The sequence below is a fragment of the Littorina saxatilis genome, linkage group LG1, assembly GCF_037325665.1.
Source record: "Littorina saxatilis isolate snail1 linkage group LG1, US_GU_Lsax_2.0, whole genome shotgun sequence".
NCBI lineage: Eukaryota > Metazoa > Mollusca > Gastropoda > Littorinimorpha > Littorinidae > Littorina > Littorina saxatilis.
In genome coordinates, this window is record NC_090245.1 from 98,565,833 (window position 1) to 98,584,021 (window position 18,189).

The 18,189-nt window shown below is 41.7% G+C and overlaps 1 protein-coding gene across 2 annotated transcripts in view; it reads right to left on the minus strand.

Moving 5' to 3' along the window:
• Positions 1-1,563: 1,563 nt before the first annotated feature.
• Positions 1,564-18,189, minus strand: part of LOC138947050 (insulin gene enhancer protein ISL-1-like) — a 62,409-nt gene continuing 45,783 nt past the window's right edge. Inside the window, exons 5-6 of one of the 2 annotated variants that reach the window (XM_070318481.1) lie at positions 10,477-10,665; positions 1,564-6,890 (exon numbers count right to left, since the gene is read on the minus strand). In XM_070318481.1, the coding sequence (XP_070174582.1) occupies positions 6,690-6,890; positions 10,477-10,665 (390 nt within the window). In that variant the 3' untranslated portion in view covers positions 1,564-6,689. Of the gene's footprint in view, positions 6,906-10,476; positions 10,666-18,189 lie in introns of both variants that reach the window. The other variant, XM_070318475.1, reaches the window with a different exon arrangement.

An 18,189-nucleotide genomic window follows, 5' to 3' on the forward strand; every position in this document is an offset into this window, starting at 1 on the left:
CACACACACACACACACACACACATAAACATAATCTCACACACACACACATACACACACACACACACACACATAAACATAATCTCACACACACACACACACATACACACACACAAACATACAGACACGCAAGCACGCGCGCACGTACACACACACACACACACATACACACACACTCACACGCAATACACACACCTCCCAAACCCACCCACCCCCACCCACCCCCTCCACATCCGCATCCATCCTAATCCCAATCCTCTGCACCCCACACAGACTCAAAACTCAAAACCCTCGCACCCTCCTCGTAGAATTAATTCCTCGTCACAGCTCCTCAGTTTCGGGTTCCAGACATCGGCAACTTTGGCTTTGTGTCTCTGGCACCGGCATGAGTGTTCAGGGGAGCCTATCAATAGTGCAATCAATTAGCATTAGTGCCCCTCCGAGGCTCTCTGCATGGGAGGAATCAGAGAGAGAGAGAGGGAGGGAGAGAGAGAGAGAGAGAGAGAGAGAGAGAGAGAGAGAGAGGGGGTGCTTTTAGTTATGCGCTATATAAATCTCCTTAATAAATAAATAAATAAATAAAGAGAGAGAGAGAGAGCTGGGGAAAGAGGAAGAGAAAGAGAGACAAAATGTGTGTGTACGTGTGTGTGTGTGTGTGTGTGTGTGTGTGTGTGTGTGTGCGTGTTTGTGTGTGTGTGTGTGCCACGTGTGTGTGTGTGTGTGTGTGTGTGTGTGTGTGTGTGTGTGTGTGTGTGAGAGAGAGAGAGAGAGCCTGAGAGAGAGAGAGAGAAAAAAAAGAGAGAGAGAGAGAGGAGAGAGAGAGAGAGAGAGAGAGAGAGAGAGAGAGAGAGAATGCACCCTCGGTTCCTAATGCTGTTTAGTTATGTGCAGACAGGCAGAAGCACTCAACTGGTGGGAGAGTGTCGAGAGTCATGAAGGATGCCGACCGCTGTATGCACTCCTGCTTTTACGACGGAACATTTGGATCAGAAAGATAGGTTTGCGTCCGTGTATAGTGTCGAAGATTAAGTAGGCCTATTCTCTGATGACGCGGCCTAATAATACAAAATAAAAGAAATAATTGAAGATAACAAAATGAGTTTGTTCCTATATTTGTTTTTTGTTTGTTTGTTTATTTGTTTGTTTATTTTCTTGTATTTTGTTGTTTGTTTGTCTGTTTGGTTGCTTGTTCATTCGTGTGTTTGTTTGTTTGTTCGTTGTTCTTTTTTGTTTTGCTTTTGGTTTGTTTGATGATCTTTTTCCATATTATCGGGAAAGGTAGTTGTTTTGATGTAAACCCTTGTCGCTGTGTAAAGTGCACGTTGCAGCTACTCTGATGTCTAATTTACATATCGTGTTGTAGATAACACGCACGCACGCACACACACACACACACACACACACACACACACACACACACAACACTTACGCACGCACACACACACACACACACACACACACACACACGCACGCACATACACACATATACACACACACACACACACACACACACACACACACACACACACACACACTCAGAAATGCAGAGAAGAAACGAACTGTATTTCATGTTCTTTATGCATTTATTGCATAAATGAAACAAATGACAAAAACCGTGAGAGATAACCCAAGACAACAGATACGTGACAATGGTGAAATGAAACTTGAATAAATTAACGTCAACGTGAAATGGATCCACCGCCATAAAAGGAAGTATGGATGGCTAAAATATTCAGAATTAATCCTTCCTGTGGCGCTGCCGTAACTGCAATTGTGTCTAGATGTCTTACATTCTTAAAGTAATCAACGTGTAGCCCAAGATTTTACAGATGAAGCGTGTATTTGTTGTTCCTTAGCTAAAATATGAGGTAGATTCACTATAGAAACATTTTTCTTAATAAACAACAGTAATTGCTGCAGTCATTAGATGTTTTTTCAGACTGATGTGGGTTTTTTCAGCGTCAGAAATGACAGATAAAATGGCACAGTTAGTGTTCCGGTTTAAATAATGACTGGGAAGGTGATGGTGACAAAATGCAATCAAACATTCACAAAATATGACAACAAACATGAAACTGATAACAAGCTGTACACAAAAACCAAGTTTGTTGAAGTTTTGACCAATCAGAGCGCTTGAAATAGTATGCTTGCGCGTCCTCGTACAAAAGAATAACTACACAAGAGGGCAAGTAAGAACTTGCCTCTGTTCATATTCACAATATATAATATATTACAGATTGCCCATAAGCCACGAAACTAAAATATGTTATTCTTCTCAAAGACAAAAAAGAAAGAACAAAACATATGTAGATAAATTCTGATGACAAGAGAAAAAGGACGAAAACCCCACAACATTATCACTGTAGCGATGTACTATATATACACAGTATTTTTACATTATACCATGTTGTCACAGTTGAGTTAAAAACTCATCGCAGATCTGTGTCATACTGTACATTTTCTGTTTCGTATATTTCTTTTACGTCTGAAAAATCCCAGACAGTTTTGAACCATACAACAGGCAAAAGCAACATGTCCATAGTTCAACCAATTTCACAAACAAAATAGCCCAACACCTGCTTGCGACTAAACAATCAAATGCCAATCTCTTTTGCACGAACGTGACAATGACAGCGATAATGATGACGATAAAAAGAAAAACCATTTGGATCTTCAGTGTTATTCTGCACTCACAAAAAATAATAAAACCGTGTGTATGACAAATAAGGAGTATGTTTAAGAACATGTAAACTTTCATCCCCATCTTCGCTTCGCAATTTTGTACGGGCAAAATTATATATGAATACGGGTTTTGAACGATCATTTACACAATCTTTCAAGCTAAAATTAATCGCAACATCCCCCCCCCCCCCCCCCCACATGGACGTTCACAACAAACTCTTCAATTCCTCTTTCCTGGTTTTCCCCTCCCTCATCAAGTTTGCTCTTGACTATCTTTAAATAACACTACTGAGCCTCAGAAGATAACACATTGAAAACGTGCATGGAAACATAGTTAGAAAATCAAACCTCCAGAAAAAGGAGAAAAAGCACGAACACACACACACACACACACACACACACACACACACACACACACACAAAGATATGTCTCTGTAGCTGACACTTCTCTACTCTTTTTAGTTCTATCCTTAAAAAAATGCTCGCCATTTATCACCCCCCCCCCCCCTTTCCCTTTCAAGAGCTTGCTAACTCTATTATCCTCCTCACCCCTCCTCCTCCACCTCCCCCAACTGATGGTATAAATCAATCTTTGTTCTTGATTCTCTGGAGTTATGGGAGACATCCGAGACATTCTGCTCGACAGCAGAGTTTTACGCATAAATAATTCAGGTTCTTTAAAAAAAGACTTCTGTCGAACTAGGTGCTAAATTTCTAGCAAGATTAAATCAAGACTTTCGGTGACAAAAAGCAAAACCGCTTTTTGATTTGAAGTTGTGTCGCTTTCTTTCTGTCATCAAGTGTCGACTGCAGCATTGTTTTTCTTGTTTTTTCTTTTTATCTGAAATATTTTCATTTGTGAATGTTTTATTATGTTTTTATGTTATTACTTTTTAATTTCTTTTATTTTAGTTTAGTTTATTAGGATGAGCGATGCCAGCGTTAAAATTACTGGTGTTGATTTATAGAAAAAAAAGGTTCTGTAGCTGTGAATAACACAGATGTATCATTGTATTTTCCTTTTCTTTTATTTGGTGTTTAACGTCGTTGTATCATTGTCTGACAAGACAGGTAGGCTAATATTCCCTTTTTTTCTTCTGTCTGAGGGGCATAAAAAGGGAGAAAAACTTTCATGGAATAAATGTGAAGTTCTGGCACACAATGTATCCTTGAATTTAAGCTTTACCTAACAGGTCTGGAAGCTAAAAGTAAAAGACATTGCTAAATAAAATAAAAAGTAAATTTCACATTATGATTTTTTTCTCTCACAAATTGACGAGAAAGCTCGCTAAAACTCCCATATACTACAATGTTATTATGAGGAATTACTAAATAAAATTGCCATAAAACGCCTCCCTTTTCCTCCCCCATCATCAACTCTTGTGAAAATGGCGGCTGTCTATTATATTCAAATTCGCACAAATCATAATTCCCAAAACAATGTTTAATACACATGCACACATGCACACACACACTCACACAAACAGCTTCAAAACATACACAAATTACACCTGACTATTCAAATAAATGAAATCCGGTGTCAGTTTTACCAAAATAAAGCAAACAATCGTGCATACAAGCAGTCTTGCAAATAAAAGAAATTCAATATGAACACTGCCCAAGAAAAAAAGTATACTACGGGTTTCAAACAAAACTTACGGAAAAAAAAGTCAATACACAAAAGAAGAAAATTACTGTTACCTGTACACAGCAAAATACAGTGTCGAGGTTCGAACCATTGTCAGTAACGCTAGGGTTCTGTCGCGACTAATAAGGTGTTGTGGTGTTTCCCCCATCGTATATTTACCATCATCCTCTAACCACCCGCTGTCACGACTTAGCAGCACCAACCCATCATTTTCCTCCCCACTCAAACTAGCGGTTTTGCGGTTTGAACCGTGGAAGATGTGGGGTATACACGGATTTAGCTACAATTGGTTTGTTTTATTTTTCTTTCATTTCTTTTACTCTTGAAAATACAGTGATCGACAGGAAATACGGGTGATGATAAGAAGTGCAGAAAAAAAGGAGAGAAAAACAACAAGAAACAAGATAAATAAAGAGAGAAAAAAAACGCTGACTGAGAGAGAAAATTGTCCAACAAGGTTTGTACCCATGAAGCGAGCAGAGCAAACTGGAGAGGCCCGGTTTCTGTGTAAAGAAACACACACACACACACACACTCACACACACACACACACACACAAGCACAAGCACACACACAAGCACACACACACACACACACATTTGATTTGTGCATGTTTAACAACTCAATTTTAGTTACAAACCATTCATAATTCATTCTCGCTAGCAATAGTCGTTTTTTGGACAATGGGATGAAATATGTCTTTTGACGTTTAATCTTAAACACACTGCCTCCACACACGATAGTAATTTAAAGTGTTTAATATAAACGATCACACTGTCACTGACTCGCTGGGCCAAGTAATAATACCAGGGAAATCTTTTCTTCAGTATCAAACCGGAATTTAACACACTCACAAAACACAAAAACACAAACTGCACAAAGAAAGGAGTATTTTTCTAAATAATCATAAACCACATCAAGTCACTCACTGTCACATTCACATACATAAAGCTAAGGAACTTACAAGCAGGCTGGTGTCGATAGAAATGTCGTCGCGGCAGTCACAAACACAGTCAAATCCAACAAAACGGCTTTTTTCGTTATACACACGCTACAAAAATGGCTGAACTTGAAAGCAAATCTCGCCCAAGATCACGCTTCCCTGGGGTGAACGAGATCGTTTCCTAAAATAGCAAGTCGCACTGCTATGTCTCAAAAGTATCTGTGAGACGATGCCGGTTCACAAGTTACACATTTCCACAAGTTACTGTTTGAAAGGATAAAACGTCAGTTAAACGTTTTAGTCCCAGACGATTGTTGTCACTTCACAGCCTCCCGGAAGCAAAACACTGATACAAAAAAGATAAAACAAATAAAGAAAAAACCACGTGAGATTCAAAACCACGTGAGCTGGAGATTGAGTCATCTTAATTCACATTCGCTGAACCTCAGTCACAACTTTTGGCGCGTTTATCCCTTTTTCCAGGAAAAACGAGGTGTTACTGGGCCTTCAATGTAAAAAACCGTTCCATCCCTGGTCAACATAACAGAGTTCGTGCTTTACTTTCTGGCCAAGCCCTGCCACCACAGTTTCGTCGTCTATTGTAAACTGAGAGCGAGATACGGCCTCCAAGAATCTCGAGCATATCCAGAGTTTCTGAGCGGCCTTCCATAGTCGCTCTTTCTAGATGGAACGGTCTCGGGCATCCCGAGTGCGTCCCGCGAGTTTGAAGGACAAGCTTTGAATTGTTCTTGCCACATTTGTCAATCTCTGAAGTCACACTGCGTAAGGCCAGGACACCAAACAAAAAAGCAACGAGCAATCTATACTGCAAACCACATCTTTCCTTTTCCACAAAACGAAACATGATACGCGTTGACGGCATATTATCGCTTCGTCACTTGAGCCAAACCTTGATTTCACCCTCCTAGTGTTCTTCCTTTGAATCACAAACAGCAGACTTCACAGGCGCTCCATCCCTGCCTTCGTCTCTGTCTCAGATGTTGCACGAGACTCTGCGAGATCTTCTCTGTTGGCAGCCATTTTGACCGCCAGGCAATATTTCAAGATCTTTTTCCCTCAAAGTTGCTCTGTTTTGAGAGCCAAAACAATGTTCACGGCCTATTTTTTCTCTGAACTGTCGTTCTATCTTTGAAACCAAAATAATCCACAACATCCTCTCTCACTCTCTGCGTTGCTCTCAGTCTTTGTTGCCCAAAACGATTTTCAGTCAAGACCGTCACACCACTTATCTCTGTCTTTAAAGTCAACGAACTCCTCACAGCCTTCTCTATAGCTCTCTTTACGTCGCTCTGTCACCAGATTCGAACGAGATTTCACGAGATGAGGATGACGTCACGGCGCGAGGCTGGGCCTGACGTCACGAGGAGGGCACGCCGCGGAAGGCTGCAATCTGGCGTCACTGCGACAAAGGGCTCGACATGGTCTCGGAGGGAGTTCCGGGAAAATCCGATCCCACGGAGTTGGGCATGTCGTCGTGCGGGTGCATGGGTGGGTGGTGGTGGTGGTGATGGTGGTGGTGGTAGCCGGACTGCATCATCATCTCCCCGTGGGTGGGAGAGGCGTGGCATCCGGGGTCCATGTGCTCGAATGTGTTCATCTGCCCACACAGAGGCTGAGAAATCAGAACTGCGTGTTAGCATAAATATAGCAATGGCAGTGAACAAACTCTGAACTTTAACACAGTCACTCGTTAGCAAAACAGTAGACGAACTCTGAAAATAAATGACTAAGAATTGAGGTCGAGTTAAACAAAATCAGATCTATGTTAATCTGTAAAATCGAATGAATGATAATGATTTTAGGGATAAAATCCCTTAGAATCAAGGTAGCATCTTCCTTTCGATACTTCTTAATGCCGTTGATGCTAAGACATTGGTTCCTCGACACTAGACTCTCATTCAGAAACTTGTGACTCGGCCATGTATGATTGCTTCGTTCCCTTTATAATAGACGGTGTTTGGATATAACTCTGTCAGGTCAGTTTGTATGGGTTGTGAAAGAGTAAATGCTCTTGCTTTATTGAGACAAACTTTCCACACGTGCTCCGTGTACATGTGTTTCACACACGCCTCACTAGTGACTGGCCTATAATGTCACGTGGGAAAGTTTGCCTCAATAAAAGCAAGAATATTCACTCTTTCACAACCCATACCGACTTAACAGAGTTATTTCCAAACATCGTCTATTAAAAAGGGGACGCAGCACTTATGAATGGGTGAGCCAACAGTTTCTAAATGAGAGTATCACGGAATCTATGCCTCTAAGGCATTAATGCATTGAAAGGAAGAAGCTAGCTTGATTCTTAACGATTTTATCCCTGACATCATTATCATTCATTCGATCCTACTCATTAATATATAGATATGATTTTTTGTAACTGGAAGTCGAAAAAAAAATAAACAGATAAATAAATAAACTTCCTAACCGACGGATACATTTCTGAGTGTACCACATTTCTTTCAACCCTTTCTTTATTTCTGTCAACATCCGAACTTGATTGATATTCCTTCAGTCTTCTGTCTTGCTTGATTTTTAGTACCTAATAATCCCTTTTTTATTCTTCTTTTTTTTCTACTTGTTGCTTTCATATTTTGTTAAAAAAAATTAATTACAAAAATAAAAAAAAATTAATGTTTCCCTCAGACGAATATATGTTATTGTTTTCTTCCTACGCACATTTGTTGCTTGCTTCGCCCGTGCACGTTTTGCTTCTACGTTGCTTTTTTCCTTTCTGTAAATATCTTTTGCCTGTTGGTACCCCATTTCTACCCCCATTTCTATCATTTTCTCATGCAGGTAAATATTTTTACACGACCTATTTTGTATTTATGGGGTAATGTTGTTCCATGCAATGAAACGAGGAGAACAAAAAGTACTTAAAAGTTACAGAAGTAACGGAAATAAATATTTGAAATCGGAACAAATTATCTTCAATGACAATTCTAGATTAAATTTGTTTTTTTTAAAATGTGAACTACATGCCACTAAAATAGAGTTAGCTTTAACGCAAAATTGACAAAACAATTTTGAGTATTAGAAAGTAAAAAGTTTTCCAATTCAGACCTCCCCCCCTCACCTCTGCCCCCCCCTTCCTTATTTCTTAAGCAAATCAATGTTCCATTTGAATTTAGAAAATGTGAAATGCTATTTCTGTATAACAATTTAAGGTTTCTGAGCATTAAGGGTACTCGCGCAAATGAGATTGAAATTCAGCAAAGAAATAAAGGCTTGCAATAATATAAACACTGTGATAACTCTGAAATAAATTGTTACATAATCTCATCTATAAACAAAAGAACAAAAAACAAACAAACAAAACAAACAAAACACAAAGCAATTGTATATTAACATGATTAAATTGTTCTTCCTATTTTTCACCAGTGGGTTTTTTTCAACGCAATTTTGTGCTAGAATGATCAGCAGAAAACAAAACGTCACACAAATACGGCAATAACTAAAATAGGATTTTTAAAACAAAAATTACGACATTGTCTCCATGGTAAATGATGAAATGTCCTTAACCTGATATCTTCCTTTTTACCCAAAATCAAGAACAGGCAATCTATTTCACAACAAAACACATCCAGAAGAAAAATACAGCAATTAAGAAACGATCACACACACACACACACACTAAAAAGTGAAACACAAATATAAACACAACGGTAATCGGACTATTTGTTGTAGATGTGTTTCTCAAAAACAAGAATCTAGAACTACTAAGTGAAGTAACCGAGAAAGAAAAAAAAAGTGTTTTAGTGAGTTATATGACAAAGCCCCAAAACAAGTGTCAAGTCAAGTATCAAATAAAATTAAATTAAATAGAAGCAAACTCAATCAAACTGCAGGGAAAATTTGTCTTCAAAATTGTGTGGAAAATGAACCAAATGAGAAAACTGTCGTCGAGAAAGAGGAGGTTTTTTTTGCTTGAAATAAACGTGAAGCAAGAAAAGTTAACCGAGAGAGGTGGTTTCTGATTGGGAAATAAACGTGAACCAAGAAAAGTGAACCGAGAGAGGTGGTTTCTGATTGGGAAATAAACGTGAACCAAGAAAAGTGAACCGAGAGAGGTGGTTTCTGATTGGGAAATAAACGTGAACCAAGAAAAGTTAACCGAGAGAGGTGGTTTCTGATTGGGAAATAAACGTGAACCAAGAAAAGTGAACCGAGAGAGGTGGTTTCTGATTGGGAAATAAACGTGAACCAAGAAGAATTAACTGAAGGGGTACATTGAAACTGAAAACGAATTTAATTTGATAGTCCGATTACCGTCATGAACAAGAAGGCTGGTATCCCTCCTTGTTCTTTGGAAGTTGTGGAAGACTTGGGCGTGTCTTCGGTATGAGGGCCTCTTCCACACGACGTAGTTCTTGTTTCGTCTTCCTCAACTTTTTCATCGTTGACATTTTGCCTATCTTGACTTCAAAGCCCATTTAAGCCAACACACACAAAAAGGAAGACTGTTGTCCTTATCCTTCAGGCAGATTCCTGATTTCGACTATCGCCTATTTCGTTTCTTTCACTGTCCTCTTCTGAACAGAAGAAATCGTCTTTCATTCTCTATACATTAGAAAATGTCAGATACTTCAATATTTCCAACTGTCGTTGTGCAATGACCATTGCATCCCAAAGGGAAACTAAAATATCTTCAAATTCAACGTAAAAACAGTCAACAATCGCTGTTGCACGCAAGCAACATTCTAGAGAAAAAACATCTGATTTTGTTTTAGTGCCTTCACAATCATCATTAAGTCTTCAAGGGAGAGTCTTTGTTCTGGAGGTGGCTGATGCCGTGCGAACAAGAGACAAGGCACCAAAAGGCAAAGAAAATCCACTGCCCTGACACCAAAACCACAACTGCCTACACACGCCGTCTAAAAAAAAATCTACCTCTCCCTACATTAATGAAAAGGCTGTCACCTTCACAAAGAGACAACACTAAAAGGAAAAATAAACCGTTGTCATTGTGACGTCATCAACACTACGCTTCGATCACGTTGACAATGACGTAATCAACAATCTTTTTCGTTCACGTAGTAGACAAAACCAGGGCCTTTTCGTTTCAAACGTCACAAAAATCACAACATGACATCATCATCGTCACCACGATGACGTCATCAACACGAATGCTCGTCCATGTACACGATGGCGTCATCGTCTTCGGGAGGCAAAAACCTGCTCACCAGCTGTTGGAAGGGCGGGTGCTGGTGGTCCATCTCCCCTTGCATGGCGAACTCACTGAGGGCTTTCCAGGGGGTCTGGTAGCTCTGCACCTCCACTGGATTGGCCTGCAGTCCTGGAGGGCCTTCGTGACGCACTGGGGATGACGCCACCATGGGCACGCCGTTAAGAGGACGCTGCAGCTGCCCACTCTGAAACGATAGAAAGAGAGAGGTACGTGTAGGATTATTTCTCGATGTTTTTACACATTATTAGAAGACAGTCTGCCAGGAGAGATCTGAACCTGCATTTAGCAGCAACAGAAGGTGATGGCGAAGGAATAGAAGGAGGAGGAGGAGAAGGTAAAAGAAGAATATGGAAGATGATAAGAAAACAAGGGGACAAATATTGACAAGAAGAAAGTGACTGTATATAACAAACAAACTAACGAAAGTATCGTTTGACACAAATGTTTCCCTTTGCAAGAGATGGAGGGGGATGGAGGGGAGAGAGAGAGAGAGAGAGAGAGAGAGAGAGAGAGAGAGAGAGAGAGAGAGTGTGTAGATTAAGAAAAAGAGAGAGGCAGGGAGACGAAGAGACTGAGAGGGTCAGCAAAGGCGGGTGGCGCAAGGAAAAACAAAACGGGAGAAAGCGAAAGAAAAAAGATGCCATATTGTCCACATCGCCCAGACGGAAGGAAGCCGAACTAGAGTCGCGGCGACTCTCAAGCTTGCTACCGTTAATGTCGTGATCTCAACTCAAATGTCAGAGGAGCCCTCGGGGACCCCCGCTCCGCCTCTCTGCATCCGGGGCCTCCAAAGTCTGACGGAAACGCAACATGAGTCTCGAGTACGTGAGCAGTAATGCAAAATATTGATTCTCCCTCAAAATTCCCCACCACTGAGATGGGGTTTGTCATCTAAAATTTATTTCAGGGAATTCGTCTTCCCACGAGGCGAGGTAGAGAGGTCGAGGCTATAGCGTTGAAATACGATGCTGAACACCCTTCAAGGGGGTTGGATTTGTTTTATAACGTTGAGTTTTTTTAATTCTTTTATTTTTACTTTTCTTGTTTGCTGATTTTTTTGATTTTTTTTTTATGGTCTTTCTCCTTTTTTTCATGTCTTCTCTTTTGTTATTTCTTCGGTTCTGTCGTTATGAGGCTTTGACTCGGGCATCATCACTCGCGATGAAAAATCTATCCGCTGATGACAGAATGACGCAAAAGAACTAAGACGTTGGCGTTCATTTCGCTATATATTGTAATATGAACAGTTGAGACAGTAGACGAGATCAAAGCCGGCTGCGACTGTGAGAGTGCTACAATAGTAATACTTCGTGTAGCAAACTAAAATGTAATAAGCTACAGCGACATGGCAACACACATTGTCAACGCTGTCACCAAGTCGAGCAGCGTAGAGTAAAGCTGGAAGAAAACGAACACAGACCGCTGAGTATAATAGACACGGCAAATTACAGGCTGCACAGTCAAATGAAAGCGCCGAGTGAGTAAAAGATTATCATTGCGAGAACAAAAGCTGTAGGGACATATAAAGGGGAAATAAGCGATGAAAAGGGAGACAAGCAAGAGAGACAAGGAAAGCGGATAATCCCACAACGACAACAAGAGGGCGCTGCCATCAGACCAGATGCGCGCGCAGATCCTTATCACGTCCGTCGCTCCATGAGGGCAATTACGTCCCCTTGATGCTGGGTTCGCAAGCGCCTACCCCGCAGGGGAGGGAGGGGGGGGGGGCTGGGTGGCTGCCCGTGGGGGTTAGGGGTAGGGGCGGGGTAGGGGGGGTCAGAGGTCAGAGGAGGAAAACAAGAGACGAGAGACTGACTATGAAATCACACAAATAAAGAATCTAATGAACAGGGAAGTAGCTCAAAGACTGAATCCAACTCCGTCCCTTCCTCCCTCCTCCCTCCTTCCTCTCCCCCTCCCCCTTCCTTCCTCAGTCCATGCCCGCTGAGACTATCGGATGCCCCTCTAATCAAAGGGTAATTTCTTATAATGATGATTGAACTAATTCCGCACGGCGCGCGGGGTTTTCAAGGGAGGTCAGAAACACCAACAGGAACATGGTACCACCCCCACCCTCCCCTCTCCCCAACCCTCTATGGCTAGACGCCATGTATAACTGATGATCGTCATGGGCAGTGTTCGGACAATGCTGTGACAAGGACAATTGCCTGTCCGAGAGGGAACTATTCATTTTGGTCTGACCGATTGCTATCTAGTCAATCATCTTTGATCTTGATAGGACGAAAGACGTCTGGCTGATTGGAAGAGCCATGAAAGTCGAGCAGCTGATGATCGCCATAGCATGAACACGCACAGCCACAGGAGAGGTACAAGGTAAATCAGAATTGTGATTGATGTGACGTTGTGCCTTACTGTTTTCATTTCTGCCCCCCGTTTTGTCAATGGTGTTGTTGTTGTTGTTGTCTATGTTGTCTATGTTGTTGTTGTCGTTGTTGTTTTGGTTGTTGTTGTCTGTGTTGTCTATGTTGTTGTTGTTGTTGTTGTTCAGGTTATTTAAGCTCCGTTCGGAATGTCAAATACAGGGAAAAAATCAACAGACTTTCGGGAAATAATTGAAGTAGCATGTCTCAAGAATGAGAACTGAATCAGGTTATATCGCATAAATTATGAATAACTGTTCAACAATTAGGAAAACGATATTGATAATCGTTGACTGTCAACATAGTACACAGACGATACGACCCCAAGACATTCAATACACTTATTTACTTTGCTTGTTATTTTGTTCGCCTTTAAACCGTAACAGAACCTTTGAAAATCTCGTATCATTCTCTTGGCCAAGGCGTTCGCAGGGGGGAACATTGTGAGCCCTCAGCTGACAGTCTGTGACAACAGCAGAATGCGTTTTTAGTCTCTGTGGTTGATACTTTGACAAGTTTCATGCGGGTATGAAACCACAAGATGTTTTCATCAAAAAACATCAAAATCTGGCCGGATGAATTCTAATTCTTCCTTTACGGTATCTGTGTCGTTTGACATTGGTTGTGTGACGTTCACATACGGGCATCAAACCAATAATGTGTCTGTTTACTGAAAACTAACCAGGATGGATCAAGTCGGCAACTTCTTCGTTTTTCCCCTTCCCTTTTATATTTTATTTCCTTGTCCTTTCTTCCTTTCTTCGTGTTTGTTTTTACTTTGACATTATTTAGTCAAAACATTCTGGGGGAAGCAGCAGAAACACAGTCGTGGGTGCAAACACGTGCACAATGGCGTGTGCAACGAGAGAGAGAGAGAGAGAGGGGGGGGGGGGGGGAGACAGATGAGAAAAAAAGAGAAGAGAGAGGAAGACAATGAGGAGAGCAAGAGAGAGTGGGAGAGAAAGGTAGAGCGAGATAGAAACAGAGGAATAGAGAGAGAGAGGTGTGTGAGAGAAAGAGACAGAGAAACAGAATGAGAGATAGACATAGTTATAGACAAATAGACAGAGAAAGGGTGGGAAGAGGAAGGGGTTAGTGAGGTGGCTTATGGCGAAAAACACGAGGTTGCAGTGGGGATCGAAGAAAGGAGGGAGGAAAAAAAGGGGGGGGGGTGCGTAAAATGACAGGTGACCAGTGTCCCCCTCATTACGAAGCGTGCTGTGGAGAGGACAGCGACGCGTGGCGTGTCAACCTGCCCGTGTCACCATGTCACCTTCATCCTCCTTGTACCCCCCCCCCCCCCCCATATCCTCCCCTCCGCAAGGCACAGATGAACAGTTGCCTGTGCTCTCGTGGGGACAGGTTTGGATTACAGGACTCATTTTCACAATATGTGAAATTTATTACTGTCAGTCGATGAAATGTGAGAGGGGATGGTGTGTGTTTGTGTGTGTGTGGGTGTGTGGGTGGGTGGGGATGGGAGGGTGGGAGTGTGGAGCGTGTGTGTGAGTGTGTATGGGTATGTGTCCCATTGTAGTAGTACGAACTACTACTTCTCCCTAAAAATAATGAAAGAACGAACCCAAAGGCACACTTTAACATAAAACAAAACGTCGAAACCAAAGAAAGAAAAAAGAAAGACAAAAAAAGAAGAAAGAAAAAAAGAGAGAAATAAACAAAACAAAAACGAACACTTCACAGCAGTAGAAATGACTCAAGGTCCTAAAGAGACGCTTTCGGCAAAGAATCCGGTGATTAGATGGAACACGACGGACAAATGGCGCGGCTTGCTGCAATGACAGCCAAGCGAGCCCACAGGATCAACATGGCCGTGTAAGACTTGTAAGCTTGTCAACGGGCTGCAGACATGTAAAACTCTGTGTCTTGATAATTCTCTCAACAACTGAGATTGTTGTTGTTTGACAACGTGCGTCTCTTTCTATAGCCGTAGCGGTAGTGCTTGGATTGGCCATGTAGTATACTGTGTATGCGCAGGGTTTTTTTTGCGTCCGATTATGACTGTGAGAGCCTTGAGAAAATTACTAAATAACTAAATAAATAAGTGAATAAATAACTAGGTAAATAAATGAATAATGATTGCAAGTGTTATACAATAATAAATAAAGAAACAACAAAAAAAGCAAAAAATAAATACATAAATACATAACTAAATACATGAATAAATAAATAATCAAATAATCAAATACATAAATAATTAAAATAAATGAATACATTATTTAATTAATTAAAAACAATTAATATTGGATCCTGTGTCATGCGTTCTTGTACACAAAATCAAACAGTAATAGGGACAGCACTATTAAAAAGATTCCCCCACCCCGATCCCATTCCAGCACCCCCCACAATCCCCACCCCCCCCCCCCCCCACCCCGAAGAAAAACAGATTGACAACTCGATCTTCTGTAAAAATGAACTGAAGAAAAACAAATCGTTGTCAGAACGGCTTTATTGGATACAGGGCAAATATAAAAAGCTATCAACTAATCGCAGAAAATACACGACACATTTAACACATACAACCGTAATCAAACACACAACACCTCGTAAACCTAGAACCTCGTAGACCTGGACCAGGATATTGCGCGCTTACACGTCAAATCAGCCGTCAAAGTTGAAGACAAGTTAACAATGAAATACAATATGCAACGTGTGGCAGTTTCTCAGTGACAGCGTTCCCTCCGATGCGCACGAGCTTCGTAGCAGCAAACCCATCTCTGATTAAACACAGGCTTTGACAGTCACGTTCAGCAGTCGTCTAGTTTTCCCCATGGATGACGCCATTTAAACTTTATCACGTGCACGACAAACATTAAATGCATACCTTGCACTTGATGCTCTTGAGAAAGGAACGGTCGACTGGTTTTCATGGCATGATATCCCCAACGACTCTCTGTTTTGATTGATTGACTGATTGATCGACCAAAACGTCGTTTATAACGGCGGATTGGTTGAATGGGCTGCAGGAAGTCGTAAACCTGGGGTTTCGTTTATTGTAATTATGCAGACACCTCGAGTGCAGCGCCCTATTCAACGATTAAAAACACAACGGCACAGACACACACGTACGGTTCAGGGCCATGAAAAGAACAAATCATTTGCTCGACACGCCAATGAAGTTCGCCTGGCCTCTCTTTCACAAAGCTGTCCAAGTTTTCACTAATCAATCGGCTTAACGGACACAAAAGCTCCAAGAAAAATACGGCCCCGCCAAAGGCCCTTTTGTTGCCCCCAAGACAAAACGGCCACTGTTTTCCCACGGCGCATTAATAAACGTTTCTTCCACCGTCCTAAATGAACAAACCCTCCACGGAATCGCAGGGCGAGCGAGAGACGGAAATCGAAAAAGAAATTAAAGAAAACTGGCTAAGGAAACTGGAAAATAATAGGACTAGTACAGCTTATTCTGACAGTGAGCGTGCGGAACGATTCAAGGATTTCAAGTCCATGCCGTAAACGACAGACATCTTCTTCGAGCCAAGAGAAGTAAAAACTGGAAGAAAAGAAGTTCAAAGGACGGTCGGGAAGAATTCCGTCTTTCTTGAATCTTTAGAACTTTGCACTGTTTTCTTTCAAGTAAGGCAGAAAGAAAGAAGAACTGAGAAATCCCAGAAGCAAAATGAACCCAGGCTGGGCTCGATTCAGATCCACCGAACCTTTTGACGGACGTCTCCGGAAACTGCCGATCACCGATTCGAGCGGAGAGACTGTCGTTCTCGACTTGATGGAAAGCGAGCGGCGTCACCAGTCAAGTTTTTCTTCAGTCAGTTCGTTTCTTCCTCCTTTCTTCTCTTTCTCCCTTGAGCGTTCTTCAAGCCCAAGAAGAAGAAGAATGGGTCTAACCGTCGCGGAGCAGACTCTACTGGGCCCTGTCGCAACAATTTGCTTTTAATTACGACTGGCAAAAGGACACAATCCAATACCGTTCAGCGCTTAATTTCCTGCCAGGGCGGACAGGGGTGTTCTCGCGTGCGACCAAATCCTGCAAGGGCTGAGGAAATTAAAAATCTCCCCTCTGCTAATCAGCGAGCAAATTTACATCAAATTAACTCGAGTTGAAAGAATCATCAACACGCGCATTCGCGGCTTTTTATTGGCGAATTAATCGGGCGTAGGTGTCCGTTTCGGTTGTGGCTCTGGGTAGGCATTGGCTGCATGTATAAGGCTGACTTGACTTGAGACTTTTTGTGTTGTCGATTCTGACTCTCTGTCTCTCTTAGTCTTTCTTATCTGTTTTGATGTATATCTATTTGTCTATCTATCTGTATGTTTGTCTGTTTGTCTGCGTGTCTGTCTCTGTCTCTCTGTCTTTCTCTCTGTCTCTCTCTCTCTTTTTTTTCTCTCTCTGTCTCCCTCTGTCTCCCTCTCTCTCTCTCTCTCTCTCTCTCTCTCTCTCTCTCTCTCTCTCTCTCTCTCTCTCTCTCTCTCTCTCTCTCTCTCTCACTCTTTCGCTTTGGCCGTTGGTCTAACTTTTTATTCTTGTAAAATGTTTAACTAAAACGAAAGTCACTGAAAATAAGAGACAGAGAGACAAAGACAGAGAGAGACAGGGAGATAGTGAGAAAGAGTGAGAGAGAGAGAAAAGAAGAGAGGGAAGAGAAAGTGTTAGAGAGATAGTGTGAGAGAGAGTGTAAGAGAGAGAGAGAGAAAAGATTAGAGAGAGGGATAGAGAGAGAGAGAGAGAAAGAAAGAGAGAGAGAGAGAGAAAGAGAGAGAGAGAGAGACAGAGAGAGAGAGAGAGAGAGAGAGAGAGAGAGAGAGAGAGAGAGAGAGAGAGAGAGAGAGAGAGAGAGAGAGAGAGAGAGAGAGAGAGAGAGAGGGTCATCAAGTGCCATTCACATTCTTAGCGTGATTATGATTGCCTCATCAATCAAGATTCAATGAGAGAGAAAAAAGAATGCCCATGCACTGCATGCAAAACTGTCCATGCAATTTTTGAAATCGATAGGGTACTTTTCCCAAAATGCCAAATGAGCTTTTAAGTGAAATCAAACGAGAGGGGCCATGGAATAAAACCTCGACAACCCAAAACATAAAAGAAGTATGAAAAACGTACAAGATAACCCACACAGTTGTCATCATTTTTATGAAAAGTGAGAGAGAGAGAGAGAGAGAGAGAGAGAGAGAGAGAGAGAGAGAGAGAGAGAGAGAGAGAGAGAGAGAGAGAGAGAGAGAGAGAGAGAGAGAAAGCGAGAGACAGACAGACAGACAGACAGACAGACATAGACAGAAAGAGTTAGAGAAAGAGACACACACTCTGTAACAAAAACAACGGGGGTGGGTGGGGCAAACGCGTCACAACAACAACA